The sequence below is a fragment of the Cygnus olor genome, chromosome 12, assembly GCF_009769625.2.
Source record: "Cygnus olor isolate bCygOlo1 chromosome 12, bCygOlo1.pri.v2, whole genome shotgun sequence".
In the NCBI taxonomy this organism is placed as follows: Eukaryota; Metazoa; Chordata; class Aves; order Anseriformes; family Anatidae; genus Cygnus; species Cygnus olor.
The window spans coordinates 12,545,715-12,564,346 of NC_049180.1; the positions used below are offsets into that span (position 1 = coordinate 12,545,715).

General features: G+C 51.6%; 1 protein-coding gene across 8 annotated transcripts in view; it reads right to left on the bottom strand.

Moving 5' to 3' along the window:
• The window catches only part of PLEKHG4 (pleckstrin homology and RhoGEF domain containing G4), a 94,152-nt gene that overhangs the window by 22,608 nt on the left and 52,912 nt on the right, over window positions 1–18,632 (bottom strand). For all 8 annotated transcript variants that reach the window (XR_005823836.1, XM_040571662.1, XM_040571657.1 and 5 more), the window contains 3 exons: window positions 7,603–7,741; window positions 5,199–5,321; window positions 4,473–4,664 (listed from right to left, as the gene is read on the bottom strand). Coding sequence is in view for 7 of the 8 variants with exons in the window: in XM_040571662.1 (XP_040427596.1) it covers window positions 4,473–4,664; window positions 5,199–5,321; window positions 7,603–7,741 (454 nt within the window). In the remaining variant the exon portion in view is untranslated. The remainder of the gene's footprint in view (window positions 1–4,472; window positions 4,665–5,198; window positions 5,322–7,602; window positions 7,742–18,632) is intronic.

The window sequence follows — 18,632 nt, forward strand, 5'->3', positions numbered from 1 at the left end:
GGGAGGGCTCTGAGCACACAAAAGGCACACACAAAGCACTCTGATTCATGCTGGACGCGCGCACACACACGAGCAGCGCCGTGAAAAGCCTCCTTTACATTGTTTCCAAACAAATCTCAATGCCACCGACACGTCAGCCCGGGCGCTGCACACTTGGTACTTACAGGAGCGTCCGCTGCGCCTGCCTGCCGCCGCAACCGGGACGGGAGCGCTGCTGGAAGGGAGGGCGCATGGAGACCCGCAGAGGCGCCCCTGCGAGCGGGGCCGGAGCGAGGGGAGGAAGGGCCCCGGCCCCTCTTTGGGCCCCAGAGGCAGCAGCACTTGTTCACGGGATGGAGCGCAACAACGCTGGCATGCCTACAGCAGCAAGGACAATGGGGAGGGATGAGGAGGCGCTGCCATAATCAAATGCAGGCCAGCTGGCCCTCCCCCAGGAAGGGCAGGCACCTCCTTCACTTGCCAAAGGCTTTGTTTTCTAAGCCACAAAGAACAAAGTGGTGTGAGGGTGAGAGCGAGGGAAGAGCCGAGGAGAACCTGACGCGGGCAGAGCCACACGTGAGCGCAGGTAACGCGTCCAGAGATGCCAACGCAGACGCAGAGCGGCTGGGCGACGCTCCGCACGTGCTGAGCACAGCTCAGAGCAGCGGGCCCTTGCTGGAGATCCCTGCTGAAGGGACAGAACCAGCCCAGGCAGATGGCTGGCTCCTTTCAGAGACGGGATCCAAGGGCCAGAGAACGCCTCTGAAGGAAAGGCTCCAGGGCAGAGCCCAAAGAAATCCCAACAAGGGAAATGCCAACGTTTCTCCAGCAGCCTCAGCCCAACAATCCCGAGCACTGGGCCTCTGGATGGCTTCCCTTGGAAAGCAAACGCAAGGCGAGGTCCCGAGGTTCCCACCAGAAGAGGCAGCGTCTTGCACAACATCCTGACGAGCAGGATAAAAAGCCCTTGGGGCTGGGGCTGCCCCGGGCCCTCCTGTAATGACACAGGCACTTCAGCTCCGAGGCGCTGGGTACCAACCACACCACGGCTGCAGGGCACGCAGGTGCTGAGCTGGCGGGATGCGACTCTGCCCTTTCCGGTTGGGCCAGTGCTTTCTTCCAGCAGTGACTTTTTGCCAGAAAGTATCGTGTGTCGGCTACCGACCTTCTGCGGGACTGGTTGACATCGCAGGGATGGCAGAGACCGCCCTGCGGGCTCTGGCTCATGAGACGTGCCGCAGCACGCCAGGTAGCTGCAGACGGGGCACGCAGCTCTCACATGGGCAACCTCAAGCCCGTGACCGCAGGCAGCGTGGCGCTTTGCTCACGGTAAAGCCAAGAGCGTGCAGAGACCTGGGGATATGAGAGGGAGCTGGGAAATAAATTCACCCAAAGAGAGCTCGAGAGAGGAAAAGGTTTGAAGGCCAAGAGAAGGAGACTTGCTCTATCTTCTTCTGGCAATGCCAGCAGGCCTGTTGCGGTGTCAGCACGAAGCCAGGACAGGCAGCGAGAGCGCAGGATACTGGGGACCCGCGGCCACAGGCACCCCAGAACAAAGCAGACGTTGGTGCTTCTGATACGACATACACCCTGGCTTGTTCAGCTTCCCATTTCTCCCCCAAAGCACTGTGTGGTGCCACATCCCATCACGGCCTTGGAACCGAGTAAAAGACAGAGGCCAGACCAGGCTCAAAGCCACAGGGCGATGGCAGCTCCCCGAGCGTGCCCGCGCCGAGCCTGCGGTGCTGAAGCAATCCCCTGCCCGCAGTCGGAGGTGGGAGGCAGCTCCCTTCACCACCCCTGCCTCGGCCCAGCCGTCCTGCAGCCCGCTGCAAGCACCAAGAACTCCTGCCGCAAAGGAAGCGGGGACAAATGGAAACATCCAGCTTGGCACCGGTCACGGCTTTGGGGAGGGAACCCTGCCAGCCCATGTGCAAGCTCCATGTGGTCTGGCCCAGCTCAGCCTGCCGCATCGCAGGGCGCTCTGACAGGCCCCCAGAACTGCCGAGCGGTGAAAAACAGCGCAGCGGCTCGATGGACCGTACGGGGTAGGCCTGTCCCCTTCCACGGCCTGTGTGGCAGCCCTGTTCAGCACCCTACGGATCGTGTGCCCGCCACACGCTGAAGGGCCGGGGAAGGGAGCCGCCCGTTCCTCGTAGGCAGGGGATGAATCCCACGATCCCTGCGGTGGGCGCTCCACTCCCTTGGCACACGCTGAGATGTTTGGAGAGATCGGAGCTTGCCAGCTCATTACCATCGTGTACATTGCTCACGCATCCCCAGGCTTTTTTCCCCGAATCCTGGGGTCTGGCACACTGCAGGCTCTTTACAAGAAGGAAATCAAGGACATTACTTAGTTTAGACTCCTGCTGTTGATCCCTTCAGATATTAGGGAAGAGAGAAGGGGGTTAGGCAGGCACTGACAAGATCACAGCAGTAAGGTCAAAGCAGCTCAGCATCAGAGGAGAGTGAAATCAGTTTAGATAAAATCTTCTGCTCCCCCCCAGCCTCCCAGACAATACCACTAGCTTTGCTTTGAGAAGGCAGAAAGCGTTCTGGAGATCAAGATTATTTTAATCGGCACTGAAAGAACTTTCACGCTGCGCAGCAGTTTCTGCGCTCATCCTACAGCTGCAGGATGCGTCCCCTCCACACCCCTGGTTTCGGTTGGCCACTGGCTCACAATACCCCTGTGCTGTATTTACAACACCAACACTGTTTATAGTTCTGCTGAAACTGGCGAGATCAAAATCCTCCTCCCTCCCTCAGCGAGATAGCTCTGCCCCACACCAAAGCACCGCGCAAAGGCACCGAGCCGCTGTCGCGCAGCTTCCACTGGGGCTGCGCAGCACGAAACCAAGAGGGCTGCTGCTGCCAAGGACTGCCTTCCTCAGCTGTCGGCCACCAAAAGGGAGCCGAATCGGTGGTGCTATGAGGCCCTAAGAAAAGAAATGGGCCATCGCTGGGCGCTGCGCAACATCTGCGCCCCTGGGAACGGTCCAAGCTTTGAAAGGCTTTGAGGCTGCGGAAGAACACCCATTGCTGTTGAGTTCTGTCTGACCTACCTGGCAGCCTGAGAGCTGCTACGTGCCGTAGTTTCCATGCCTGAAGAAAGCAGCCACCAAGTGCTGCAGTCCACATCTGTGCCCCAGAGGTTCCCAGCTTTGGCTGGGTGGGTTCACACCAGACAGATGTTTGGCCTGGCCAGAGACTTGCCAAGATGCTGGGCAAGGCTCGGAACCTCCGCGTGCCTTGCTTCATCAGTAGCGTGACGACAGACTTCTTTACCAGAATTCCTACCAGGACCAGAGCACTGGTTCCTGCTGTCCTACAGCACGTAAAGCACTCTTCCCTCCACTGAGAAAAAAGTGACAAGATTCCGCAGCAAGAGGGTCCCTCACCTGAAGAGCAAACCGCAGAGATGAGCGAGAGCGGACCTGCAGAGCACCATCAAACAAACAGCCCTCGCACGGCCTGGCAGCAAGGCTCCGGGCTGCCTTCTCCACTCTCCTCCCTCGCACAGGATGCTTCTCAATGTTTTTCATGTTTAGCTGAATTTCCTCCCCTTCCCCTGAGCACTTCTGGCTGCCAAGCCAGCTCAGAGACAGCGACTAAGTGGCACCTACATCTGGTACAGCTTAACTTTTAGTGTCTATTCTTTCTGGAATTTGAGAACTTAAAACTCAATGTTTGTACAAGTGTGGAATAAGTAGAGCATGGGCTCCCTGGTCCTCTGTTCCTGCCAAAGCTGTACTTCAAAATGCACTTAGAAAATCCTACTGCTTACTCATGTGCAGCTTTAGAAATTAAATCACCAAATGCAACGACAGGTCTGCTGAATGGGTGCGCTTGCATTAAACCAAACAGGTGAGAACGTCAGGCAGCCAGCATGTCACCACACACGTCCTCTCCTGCTGCTCTACAGATGCCTGGACCGACTTAGTCCTTGGGTCCCTCAGCCACACTCCCCAGCACACTGTTCTGGTGCTCCGTTCCCTCCTGCATGCCTCCGAAAGAGAGGAACCGGGCTATATTTACGACTGAATAGCAGAGTGCTACTCCTGACATGCCAACAGGCTGAATTTAGCAGCACGTAAGGATACAGCATGAACAAAACGCAGGCAAACTACCTTGGCCTGGTGGCCAAGGCTGGGCACAAGTAGCCAAACTCTAGGCCTTCGGTGTCTGAGCCAGCGCTGCCACGATTCTTCCACTGCTGCCCCAAGAGGTGCCCGCAAGCTACAGCTCAGACAGCAGCAGACCTCCGCTCTTACTAGATGCGGATGCTCTCTTAACTAACCTCTTCTTCCACATACTGACTTGAAAAAATCTCTGCAGACCCATCGGCTTGAGGGGGTCTTTTGCAAGTCAGAGATTCAGCTCCCTGTTGGCACACACGTTAAGCTTCATGTCTTTCATAAACAACCAAGCTCTGGCCCGAGTCCGAGCAGGCTTTTTACACCCTCCTCCATGCAGCAGTTGTCTCGTCTCACCTTGTCAAAAAATTCGTACAGCCTGACTGTCTCACAGACTCGATGCCTGTTTTCATCCAGTTGAGTGCAGAACTCCTCCAGTTGATCTCTGTAGGTCTGCAGCTTCACTCGGTAAGAATGCACATCCACAGAGGAAAAGTCTTCCCATCGATCCATCTTCTTTAGTGCTTCCTGCCCCCTTCTGCAGTATTCCTGAAAGCAAAATGTGATTGCATATGAGGATGGAGACCTGACAAGGAAAATAGATAGCCTTCGAGATCATTAACAGCTGGGACTAATTAGACTGGGTTTTAGGTTCAGTTCACATGAGCAGGGGTGTACTTGTTTACAACAGAATTCTGGAGAGTCCTGACATCTGTTACGATTTACGTTAGCCACATGGCAGCCTGTAAAGGTCTACCCAGTAAGACTAGAGATCAATTAGGATTAAAAAAAAAAGACAAGTGTCTCAAACACATCAAAGGATTAACTAAAAAAAAATCATCTTTCATCACAGTAGTTATTTTCCTCAAGACTGGCAAATACCTCTCTACTGAAGGACTGAGCTGGTGGCTTTGTCTTCCTGAGGAGAGCAGGGAAGCTGGGCAGTGTAAAGGGATGAGACGAACAGCTTAGCAATGAACTCTCTACCAGTGCCACCTTAGCATCGTGGCTTTGGCTGAGCATGCAAACACGCTGCCAGCTCAGACTCTGGAGAATATATTTTTCCAATCAGGCAACACTTACGCTGGCAACAAGATCAAACTCCCTGAACTGCTTCTGTGCTTGAAGCAGCATCTCCAAAGAATCGTCCAGGTTGATCATCTCCTTTAGCCTTTTCCTGCCAACATTCTCGATCCAACTGCTGACCTAGGAGAAAAGGGAAAAGCTCCACTATTAGTCACTCTGTGCTACTCACCAAGGCAGGCCTTTATGTGGAAAGAACAGGGAATTGCTCTCATAACGCTGGCCATTTCATTACTGGAAAGAATGTGCATGTACACTTCTCCCCTATGTGGGGAGTGGAGGCTCCTGCTTGGAGATTTTCCACTTCAGGTTACTTTGTAATTGTGAAGTTCTGCTATTGCTCACACAGCCTTAGGCATAAACAGGGCAAGTAGCTGCTTGGGCTCTGTTTCGGGTGAGCCATGGTCTAACGCAAGCTCTGCAACCTGCAGGCTGACCTGATATTCCTATTACTGTTACCCCCAAGTGGGATAAAATCTCCCTGCTGCCAGATTTCCTATACCACTTCCCTTTTCTGCCTGGCAGCCCATGAGCTATGTCAATGCGAACACGCTGACAGATTCTCACCACCTGCAATGTTCCACGGTTCCCTGGGACTCTCAGATACCGGCTTTCTGAAGGGAGCTCACCACGCTGCCCCTGCTGCAGTGCGGTAGCTGCAGGTTCCTCGACAGAGCCCCATCACCGCCAGTTACAATAAGCCTGAATCCTCAAACACGGGAAGAGGATGAACAACCTGGTCCTAAAAGCAAAGCAGACACAGAACTCCAGCAGGATAACACTTTCATCTCCATCAGCGAAGGGTTTTAAGAACAGGCTTGCAAGCTCGTCTGCAATGCTTCAGGAACAGCTGCACCTGCAGGGTCAGATCAGCTTCCTGTGTCATCTAAATCCATATCCCAGCTCAGCCCACATTCAGAGATGAATTCCTTCTCTTCTGAACTGGGAAGGGTCTGTGCCCACCGAGCAAGCCCACCAGCACGAGGAGGAGATGGGGGCAGGTCAGGACACACAGTACAGAGGGGCACGCTGCTGCTGCCTAGTGCTCCTGGGCAGGCTTAAAAGCAGGAGAAGCTGCTGCCAGCAGTGCTGCCCAGCATCACCAGTGAATTGCAAGGAAAGCAAGCTGGGAGCAGTCCATTTTCCTTGATTCAATCAAAAAAAAAAAAAAAAAAAGCTTAGCATAAAGAAGGAAGAGGCAGGTAAACTGCCTTTGTGCCTTTTTTTTGTTTGTTCAGTATTAGGAACCTGCACGTTTAAGGGAGTCTTTACTAGGTTCTTGCATCACACTTGTCCTGAACACACAGGGCATGGCGCCTGAGTGTCTACCTCCAAATGGGAAAGTCATTAAACTCTTGGATCTACCTTGGCCTGTGAAAACAGGTAGGCTACAGCCTCCTTTGCAAATCCGGTTCTCTCTAGAGAAGAGCCCAGAATCCTAGAAGGACAATGGAGAACTGGGTCCTAGCACTGATCTTTAAGGACATAGGTTTATAAGACGAGCTCCAAGCAGCACACAGTCCTTCAAGCAAACTCGTGTGTGTGTGTACATACAATACACACACGTACATGCAAGCGATATATAAAACACTTGGTGGTGGTGAGTTACAGCAAAGGTGACTACGGGACTCCAAAAGCTATAGGTACAGCTCAGGCTTGGGGAGCAAAGATCTGCAACACTGAAAGATTTGATTAGATCCTGTAGGACACTCAAAGAGCCTGAAATATTTTACAGCTTCTTAAGTTTCTTCATCTACCTGGCTTGAAGTTTCAAAGGTCCTTCTGAAAAATCAATGCCTGTTTACTTCCATTATCCCACGGCTGTGAAGAGTTTTGATGAGCACCACAAGAAGGGAAGTTTAAGCTCCCACAGACCTGCAGGAGCTAGGGGCGTTGAGCACAGCTCTTGGGCTTAGGACAAGAGGATGTTCCCCTGCCTGGAGACTGCACAGAGGGGCTGCACCCAGAGGTGACAGGGGAGTGCCTGGGTCTTAGCAGGTAGCAGGGACCTGAGCGCTGCACAGAACCAACACCAGGGTGCACAGCAGTGATGGGCAGCTAGCGCAGGGTATGAGATGTGGCTCATTTGGCAGCAGGATGGAGGCATCAAGTCAGATGAAAACCTCACAGATGTTTGTGGGATTTGACTGATCCACGCCTAGACAGCAGCCAGGAAACTTTTACCTGGCATCAGAAGACGCCAGGCAAACAGTGACTTGGTTCTCAGCACATCTGAAAATCTATCCCGAATTCTTGTGCTCGGTTGTTCAGGTGTTCTTTAAGAGGGTCTACGGGCATTGTTCTACACCTTCGCAGGATGGACCAACAGGCCCAGTACCTGCTGTGGGACACACAGTCAGAGGGTGGCAGCAGGCAGTCACAGGAACCGACACACAGGCCTTACCTCCTTAAAACATTCTTCCACTTTCTCAAACTCCATCACCAGCTCCAGCTCCTGGATGCGTTTGTTTGACAGCATCACCAGTCGGTGAACGCCCTCATCAACTCGATTATAAAGCACACCAGCAGCATCCAGCGCGTCCCTGGAAGGGGACACAAGTGTGGTCAGGGGTTTTGCATTAGGTCTTTCCCCCAGCACTTCATGCAAACACGACTTGGCTGAAGGCAGCGCTTCAGTCGTCCTCCCAGCGGGACCAGTAATGGCCATCTTCATATGGAGAGCAGAAGGGAAAATCACGCTGCTCCCTGCACGATCCCCGTGATTCACCGCTCGGCGATCCCAGCGCAGACGACCTGGCGGGAAGGACGAGGGCACCTCCTCCCAGCCAGGTGCCTTGCGACACTTGGCTGTGCTTGTCACGCTTTCGGAAAGGATACTCAGCTCTTCATAAGCACGGATTATCGCATCAATGGGCTTTCACAAAACACAGGCTCGGCAGTTTCAGTTTCTAAAAGCACCTTTTAAATTTAATTTAAATAAGTAAATAAGCAAACACTAGGAAGGAAATCTCTCCTGACACCCCACTCGCTCTCAGGACCTTTCACTAGCCAAACAAAACCACCAGGTGTGCAGCACCCCAGCGCCGAGGGCATGTGCCGGAAAGATCTGAAGACAAAGCAGAGCTCCCCGTCTTCCACAGCACGCCGTGCTGACCAGAGCCCAGCAGGCAACACCAAGCAGCAGCCTCCTGGCCAGCCTGGCTGCAAAGTGCACGTGGGCAGGGACAGAGGGATGCAGGCACTCCTGGATGCTGAAGCCAGGGACCGAGCACCTGCTTCAGCCCTGGCGAGGCGATGAACATCATCAAGTTCCTCTTGGGCGCGTGGAGCGCCTCTCCAGCACAGGTCTGGGTGAACTACGGCCAGGATCCAGGAGACAGACGGACATTCAAGCTTATTCTTTGTGTCCCTGAGCTTCCCACACTTCTTCTGCTTCTGCATTTCCCTTCCTTTTACCAATAAGGACTCAATGGGCACCTACAAAGTCCTACAGCTTCCTTCAGCACTAAGTGCCTCCTGTACTCACCCTAAGCCCGCTTTCATATTGCAATTGTCTTACAACTATGTGGCTTACAAGAGCATGGCTGTTTTTAGTCATATTATTAAAGTTATCCAAAGCACTTGTGAAACAGAGATAGCTAATAAAATTGTGAAAGCTTTGCTAATGGAAATTAATACGTGCAATTCAGCATTCGGGGTTATTTCTGTCTTAGGTTGTAGGCACCTTGAACCTGCGAGACGCAGCTGAACTTAGTCACAGCCACCCTGCAGCTTTGAGCTAGTGCTTGCCATGAGGCAGTGCAGTGGCCTGGACAACTATCTCTGCATAGCAGAAATCCACAAGATTTTTCCATTCAGAATTCCACCCGACGTGCAGCAGCCAACTTCCCAAACCTCAGGCTCTTAGACTCTTTTGTTTTTCCTCTGCAAAATGCCATTAGACTGAATGAATTTCTCCAAAGTGCAGCCAAAAAACAAATTGTTTCTGGACTAAGATCAGTGCTACTGCAGCGCGGAGGAGACAGGTTCTCTACAGCGTGTCTGCAAGCTTCAACGGAAAGATACAAGCTGTAAGGCTGCTTCTGTGTTTCCCAAAACCACCCGTAAACAAACAGTGACGATATTAGCCTTCTGTTTTGCAATCTTTTCCTAAGGACAGACCCAGATCCGACCCAGGAGACTTGCAGCAGCGGAGCCATAACCACTGTCCGAGCTGAGCTCTGGGAAGTTTGTTTACGGAGCAGGCTCTGATGGCAAGGTCCCACCAGCAGCAGCGACACAGCAAGGAGAGCTAATGAGAAACAGCTCGGAAGATCGCTGGAAGTTGTATTTGGCAACTGCGTTAATGCTAGGTCCTGGTTTCTGAATAAGGCTCCAGCAAAATACAATATTGATTGCCAGACAGGCAGACACCTTCGGTCTCACTCCCACGGGCCTGAAGTCCCTGCTGGCAGGAGGAAAGCAGCTTACATACCGAGTGCTCTCCCCCCGCTGGCACCTGCAACGTCAGGCTTTGCAGGCTGCTAAATGCAAGCACGGCGACTGCTCGCTCGTGACACAAAATGTTTTTCCAGCCTTTCTCTGAGCTTCCAGAGAGATCGCTTTGGTGCTGATGCTACTTTGGTGGCACTCGGCGACAAGCTAGATCGATCTGCTACTCTTCTGTAAGGGCAGGGGGTGTGCAAACACCCCCCCACCCCAAAATCCACGATGAAAACATGGATGGTTTCAGTATTTAACGAGATATTGCAGGATGGCAACCTTCCGACGCAGCAACTCAAAACAAGTTCCAGCTTTTGCACAGCCCGACCCAGCACTGGCCATAACCCGATATAGGGGAAGGGAGCCAGGAAGCCCCATGCCACTCCTTCCCACACCTGATGGAGGAAATAGGACATGGTTTGTCCTGCTCTCCCCTCACTGGCTTCCTGCGATTTCCCCTGAGAGGAGTCGGTCACAACCTGGGCTGCAGGGCCCCGAATGCTGCGGGCTCCCACGCGGCAGACGGCACCTTCCCCAGCAGCACCTACAGACGCTCCTCTGAGGACAACGCTGTGACTGTGGGAAATACACAGACAGAGGGATAGGAAGCTATTAAAAAAAAAAAAACACACAACCTGTTTTAGCTGTTGGCTGTTTTTATGGTGTTGTTGTTTTGCTTTTTAAACAGGAACATGCCTCCCAAAAGCCCCCTGTGTGCAGGTGAACGCACCATGTCACCGCAGGTGAGACGAGCCTGTTGGAGCACACTTCAGACCAGTATTGGCCTCACGACCCGTGAACCACTGCAGGGAAAGGCAGGTTCACAAATGCAGCAACAAAATCCCGCTGCTGGCCCCAGGGAGCCTGAGACTGGAGAAGAGAAGGGGCTCCGGGGACTTGCTGGCTGCAGAGCTGAAGGACTGAAGCAACACATTGCAGACACCTGTGCCCTCCTGGCCACATGCACCTTCCTAGACACAGCTGCAGAAACTACCCCAGATCGTTGGCAATACCAGAAAGAGCCAGGCTCTGAAGATCTCGTTGAGGCCAAGCCTTCCTTGGGTTTGCAGGAGGCCGCAGGGAAGAACCAAGCTGGGGCTTCAAAGTCAGAAGCAAGGAGTGAGCCCTCTGAACCACCCAGTGCAACCCACATCCTGACACATGTGACAGCACGTCCAAGACCTGCAGATACTCAGCCACCTTTTCGTTATTTCAGCAGATTCAGTAATATTAATACTACTAGCAATGACATTCGGTTTCCACACAAGGAAAAGCTCTGCTTTACTGATCCACAGACCTCTCAAACTCGCGTAAAGTCAGATTAAAGATGCACTTGGGAGCTTACACTACAATCAGGAACTGGACAGAGAATTCATCTCAGGTTAAGAGGGCTCGAAATGAGCTCACTTTCCTTTGTAAGTCAGGCTGTTCAGGGTATATATTGCTATCTAAAATTCTTACCGTTGTCATGTAAGCCATGTTGTTTTCTGTGAGTCCTTGCAGCAGGCTACTGATACACCTGGAGCACGATACAACACCCTGAAGCTGCCCCTTCTCTCGCTCCTGCCAGAGCTCTGCTGAGCAACAGCACGCAAGGCATCCAGAAAAAACCCTTCCAAAAGGCACCTCCAGCCTCGGCCCGAGAGGTGAGGCACCTTCGGGTGCAGCCTCGCACCATCCCTCCTCCTCCTCTGCCGAGCACCCCAGCGTCTCCATCCTTTGTTGGCAGGTCTAGCGGTGCTGTTTTCACACGTTCTGCCTCGCTTGGCAGGCATTCATTAAATCCTCAACGTCTAGTTGTTGGTCTTCCGTTGCATCTCCAAGGTAACTCCATTCATACGTTGTCAGCATTTGACAGTTCACTTTTAGCTGCCCGACAGGCTCTGCCTAACATCCATCTCGTACTCTTTTACACAGAGGCAAGCACAACCCTTTCCCCCTGTCATATGCAGCAGGTATGCAAACCGAGGCAAACAAAGAATTACAGCTGATGGGAAAGTTTGGGTTTTTTTGGATTCCCTTAAGCACTTCCGGCTCTCGCAGAAAGTATCCTTTAGCACCACGCACGTTATCCCAGATCTCTGTCCATCTTTTTACCGACGTACTCATTTCCACCCATTTGCTGATACACTTTCTAATTTCCTTCCTAAATCACTTCTAGAGCCCCAATAAACTCAACAATATCTTGCAACAAGGAGCTGCGCAGCAAAATTATACCTTGCATATGCAGCTATTTCTTTTTCAGACACAGACAGAGTTTTTCCATTCCTGCCCTTCACTGCTTTCAAGGCAGCTTGGAGTACTGATACTTCCAAATGCTTCAAACAAGTATTGAAAATGTGGTCGAAGGACCAAAAGCGGCTTCCATCCTGCCACACAAATGGAAACACAGGGACGTTAAGCACCTTAAAGATATTTTAATAGTGGCCTGAGCAACTCTGAGGAAGAAAAGCAGAGAGTTGTTTGAAGTCAGTGGAAAGTCTTGTCTAAGCTTGGGTATGTTTGGATGCACAGCAGTCTCCCTGTACATGTGAGTGCGGTAATAAGAGTCTTTCACTGCATTCTTCCATGGTCAAATCATCCAAAGTAATTTTGCAATAGTGCAGATTCAATATAATTTATAGCAAAAAGGAGTAGCTTGATGTCAGTTTATGTTTCCCCAAATCCTGTTTTCATTGGGTAATTATCGTTTCAGTGGAAAAGACTCCAAACATCTTCAGTTTTCTGGAGGAGTGCCAAGCTGTTGTATAATGGCAGGGTAATTTTAAACCTATAATTTAGAAAGACCATTTCTCTCTGAATCCATCCTTCAAAAAAGCTAGCCTTGGAGAGTTACACTTCAGTTTTCTAAGCAAAATACCTGGTTTGTTTACAGAAACACGCGGCCACAGACAAGGCATCCAGCAGGCTTGTAAAAGCAGGTGCTGCAGGAGCCGTGCCTGCCAGCTGCAAACAGAGAGGGCGGGGAGGGAAGCAGCAGACCCATCGCTGCTCTGCAGCTCTCTGCCCCTTGACAAACGGCTCTGACCAAGAGAGGAACCAACCTAGATGGAGGGCTAAAACCAGAACACATCCTCTGACTAACCTTGGTCAATTTTAAAATGGCAAAAAGTTGTGGATGGAAGGAGCACAGACACGCTGCCTTCTGTTAGTGTGCTGCATGGCGGTTAGGCAGATTTCCTCCAGCTAGCTTTCCCAGGAAAATCAGATATCCTGGATCTCTGTAATTTACAAGAAACACGGCCAGATGTTACACTATTACCTTCATCTAGTCTTCCACTCCTGGTGCTGAACTTTCCTAGTGGATGTTTCCACAGGCTTTGGAAGAACAGGAGTAGGATCTGGCAGCCAGGACATTTAAAGGACGACTTGGTTGAAGGACATCGCCCAGATCACCTGCGCTGATACCTGGCCTACCAGTCATTTGCGCATCCTGAACAACGCTTCAGGAAGAAATTCTTCCGGCTTCGCAGGGAAAGTCTTGTACGCCTGAGGGGTGTTTTGCAGCAACAGAAATGCATTAGAGACTTTCTTGGCCATTAATGCATCCTGGTAGCAACCTACCCAACTGCCATATTCGTAATCATCCCATAAAATGAGGTCAACCTCAAAGGCAAATTCCTGCTTGTCAGGCTGAAAACTTCGCAAGCAGCTGAGGTTAAAATTTGGACAAGCCATCGTGAAGCTAATGCAGGTATTGCTAAATAAACTGTAATTATTGTCTGCAGCACCCAAATAGTCACGGTGGTTTTAGTTACCTAATAAAGGTACTTGAGCAGCTGGGTGCAGCGTTCAGAACCCCGAAGTGTCCTTAGAAGGGCACGGCGGTCAAACACCAAGCTCAGGGCTGCCTGTGGGATGCTTGCTGATCGTGGTGGGAACAGCGGATCGCTGAGACCACAGACCCAACCAAAACCCTCCTCACCAGGCTCCCTGACCAGCACGTGCACTGGGAACAACTCAACCAATTAATGCAACACGCTGCAGCCCATAACTGCCGAGAGCCCTCTCTGGAGCACAGTTTGGTTAAATGTGTTTGCAGCAGAAATATCCTCTGAAGTCCCTCCAGAGCAGTGGGATTGAAGCACACAGGTTAAGTATCCAGGTGTGGTCACAAACTGCTACCTTGGATTCTTTTCCCGGCCTGACTGGCATTCAGTTGCAATCAAACTGTGTTCAGACTGGTTGATTGTAAATCCCAGTACCATCTACAAACCTGACCGGAAGAAACTCAACAAAAAGCCAACAAAGAGCCAACTTACAGGGGCAGCTCACCCCCCAGTGGAGCCTGTGACAGGACACGGCCACAGTGTTCTGGGACCACCATGCTTGCAGCTGTGGTCTTCTACCAGCTTGAAAAAACTCTTACCTCCAAACCTCATCCCATGTACGCTAACCTAGTAATCTGTATACTCTAGGTCGGCTGCACTAGTGTAATGGCTGTGCTCCTGGAGTTAGGACCTCAAGGGTTTCAAGATGCTCTGCTCAAATCTATATACCCACTGCGAGCCACATACCTGTGTCCCTGACACATCCTCCTTTTACACGCTCCCAATCTTTACCATACAGGTCGTAGAAGTGACTGTGCTATTAACCACCCCGGCAGCAGAAACAGCCACCCCAACTCAGCTGCATAAAACGCGGTGCTTGTGGAATGGTGTGGGCTGAGCCAGGAACTTCAGGCAGTCCAGCTAACATCCTATACTGGAAACTTTTTGCAATTTTTTCCGTAATATTTTTAAACAGATAAAAAGCCTCACAGCATGTCATTAATTAGCTAATGCCCCGTTGGCATGACAAAGATCGCAAACAAGAACAAGCGAAACAGTAGTCTTCTGGGTAAAGTCCCAGTGAATCCAGGAAGATTCAGGACGTAATGCAGTAGAAAACGAACAGCAGAGGGGAAGCTGAGAGGGATCATCTCACGAAAAGCCTCAAAGAACAACAAAAACTTACCTAAGAAGAGCTCTGCGATCTTATACCTCCCTGCAAGTGCCACGAGAGGCTCCACACAGCACTTCGCACACCCAGAACGACAACGGCTCCACGCTCCTTTATGTGCAGAGCAACAAGGTTTGTTTAATGCGAGCGTAAGTGCTTTTTGCCAGGCTAAAACCACCACGCAAACACAGGGAACAGGTTAGACTGTAAAGAAAATGAATATCAAGCAGCACGGCATGTGTTTGGATAGAAATGTCGCCGAGCGCTCCTCCCTCTGCCTGACACAAACAAACACGGACATGGAAGAGCGCTGCCACCCATGCACTGCTGAGGGCCAGAGGTTTTGTGTTTGTCAGCATCTTCTGCGTCACCAGCAACAGCGCAGAGGCGTCTCGTGGCAGAAAGCTGCCAAACTTTGAGGCCAGGATTTAAGCACGGTTTTTCATCTCACTTCAAGGTACACTGAGAGTTTATTTGAACCTAAAGATGACGGTTTTAGGATTAGGCTCCCAGAAGAAATATGCAAAATACGTTTACCATTGAAAGGTGCATCTCGCAGAGCACGTCAGGGGCGTGCACTGTGGAAAAGTGGTAGCAGGAAAGGTACCCAAAGCTCCCAGGGTCAACTGTCTTGGAGCATCCCAGGAGCTGCTTCCCACAGGAGTCTCGCCAAAGCCCCACAGACATGAGCTCCTGCAGCACCACACAGCTGTAAGCCACTGCTTCATCGACAGCAGAAAACCCTACATCTGCTGGACATGGCTTCAACAACTTCTCACAGACTTTGTGCCTCACTGCTGCAAGCATCTCTCAAGCAGACATTCAGAACGGGAAGACCAGTGCAGAGGAGCAGGATGATCCTATTTGCAGCGCAGGCTGTGGTTGCACTCTGATACGGAGTGTGAAGGAACATCTAAATCTTAATTTCAAAGGCCTCAGGCGGAGCAAAGACCTGATCACATCTCTTGGTTAGCTGTTCCAGCTGCTCCTTACATCCTTCCAAACCTGGAAAAAAATCTCTTTGAAACTGCGTAAGATTTGAAGTTTCTATTCACTGATCTCTGCAAAACCAGGCTGGGTGACAGGAACCACTGCAGGGCTTCTCCACAGCCCAGATGACGCAGGTCTGGCTCTGTCACCACTTAACTGGAACTGCTTCCCTGTCTCAACCAGTGGATGAGAAAACACAGGGCACTGAGACTGAGTGCCCCAGCCACGCGGGGACAGCCAGACCCAAGCGAGCGTTGCTAGTGCATGCTCAAGGCAGCCTAGGATCCTTCGCAGGCAGGCACAAGTGCGGCGTTAGCTGTACGGTCAGCCTCTGTTGCTGTAATCAAGTCAGGCTTAGCATCGGGAACCTGGCAGCTGCTGCTCAGGAAGCCTGCCTGCTCCACGCTGCCCAGTACCTCTGCTCAGCCCAGGTCCCCACCCAGGGCTCCCATCCAGATCACCGAGCCACACTAAAAATAGCCAGCCGACAGAACCAGCTCTTGGCTCTCCCCACTCCACCCTCAAAGCACAGAGGCTAACTACACTGCCTTCGCAAACAAAAGGAGGCTTCACTCCTCCATCTATTTATAAGCTGTTTATTCACAGCTTGCAAGCACAAATTCTTTTCAGATGAGAAGCTTGGGGGAAGAGATTATGATTTTTCTGGTTCCGTGCTGCACAGAGCCCAGCACCCAACCTGGTCATGCTTTTACCATCTGAGGTTTTCCTCTTTCTTTCCAGCTCTCACATCTACTCTTGTGGCCACCTTGCCCACCAGCAGGCAGAACGTGATGCGACTCCACTCCTGGGCCACGCTAACTGCAGGTTTGCTGGCAGAGCCACGCACCAGGCGGATTCTGGTTTGACTAGTATAATGCAGGCACCTTTACATTAATAAAAAAATGTCTGTATTTTCTTTCCTCCACTTCTGACTCACGGCATATCGAGAGGACGAAAGGCGTCACTGGACACCTCACCTTGGCAGACATTCCCAGCTCCTGGCTACGCCAGAAGGGCGGCAATAATGAGAACAACAGTGGAAAAACGTCTGGCTGAAGACAGGGGTAGAAGCTTCTGCCTCACTGCCCGGTCCCCGCACTGATGCCTCGCCTTAGTAAGAGCTCCCACTGCTGCTGCCCGGCTTTTGGCAGCTTCTCAAGGCTTACGATGGAAGTGTCAGGGGAATCTTCAAAATCCACCCCAAAGTAAGCAATGCATTGGTACGCCTTCTACAGCTGGCGTGGTGAGTTGTCTCCAAGCCACAGGGTGGTTGATCAATGCTCTAGATGTCCCAAAGCCAAAGACACACCTGCCAGCCAGCCCTACAAAACTTACGAAAAAGACTGAGTTCATTAAAGACTTCCTGTCCAAAAATAATAATAATAAAAAAATATATTAACAGCACTAAAGTGGTGGATGTCTTCGTGGCATTTGTCCACACTCACCAACAGGAACTTCAGCCAGGCTAATGGCTTGGCATTTCAATCCCCAGAAAGGCTGGCACAGCAAAACCTGGAACGCTTTCAACTCCTGTGCTAACAGACCTCAAGAAGCACTGAGCCTTCAGCGCAGCAGCTGGTGCGACAGCAAATATGCTGTGTTTAAACCCTGCCAGCCCCTCTAACAATAAATAAGTGGCAATGCTGGCTTCAGCAGTCCACCCGCACCTTGAGGTGGCCAGCCCATGCTGCAACTATCATTATAGCACTTAAGGAAGCACCCCAAGGATTCAGGCTCACCGGTACCACACCCCCACCTCGCCAGGTTCAGCCTGGTCTTCCTGGAGGTGGGACAGCGGTGCGGGACCAGCTGGGCACACCACATCCCACAGTCCTGCGACGGGCTGCCTGCAGGAATCGTGCTCTTCTAACAGCTCCTCGGTGGCTCCCCAGGAACTCAGCTCGGCACAACACCCGCAGGAAGCCTGCACCGACCGCAGCATTCGTGGCTCCAGCTGAGAACAGAAGCCAGGCTTTTGGTTACAAGCGCGGACATTCAGCATCTCTCACAGCACCATGGAGGGTCTTGTAAGACTCTGTTAAGATGGGGACGGGCTGGAATCCAGAAAGACTGCTCAGAGAGGTCTGCCTTTCCCTCTGCGGGCCAGCAGCTGGTGAGCAAGGCTCTCTTTTACAGCTCTACTTGGTGAGAAAGAGCACGGGGACTCCACGTCAGCTCACACCGGGAACAGAGAGCAGTTACCAGCCAAAGCCACCGCTCTGGTGCTGCAGCACCTCTCAGGAGGGGACCATCCACGAGGGGTTCTTGGAGGCTCTTAAAGCATCTGTCTGAGAAACAAATGAATGTACTGTGACACACCTCCCCTGCATGACCTGATGCGATGAGTTCAATCTCCGCAGGAAAGAAGCCACGTCGCTGGTTCAGCAAACCCTCCCAAAGCCTGGGTCAGACGTGACCAGCAACAAGGTCCCACTGCTCTGTGTCACCAAACACTCCGAAGGGCATCTTGGCTCTCTAGGAGGGCAGAGCAGGGAAAGATGCCAAAAGCAACCTCTAGGGAGAAGTTTCATTACTGAAGAATGACCAGAGCCAGGTTTGTTTGCTACGTGCATCCAAAAGGTATTCAGCAGATAGCAACCGGCTGCACAGAGCAGGAGCCTGCTTCCTTGCCTATTTTAGGACACTATTTCCAACCTGCAGTAAAACATCGGTTAAATGGTTTCCGACTGCTTTGTACCTCTCTGTTCTTACCACTTCAGGATTTTCTTTTTGCCATGCAAAGCTACAAGCTAGCAGGAAAGTCAGCCTCAAGAGCTGGCAGAACACATCCCCTACAAAGCAGCAAGCAGCTCTCTTGCTTCCTCAATCCCAGGCGATAGTATAGCTGGGCTTGTCCTTCCCCTCCATGCCTCTTCAGAAAAATCATGCTTTTTATTATTAGCCCTGTACTTCTGGTTGGCATATTTTAACTAACTGAAGCTAAGACTGCAGAAAACTCCTGCTCTTAAAAAATTTGCCTCTACTTACATGCAATTCTTGCATATTTTGACAGTTACCTGTTCAGAGCTGGCCTCACAACTTCAGACTAAGAAGTCTGGG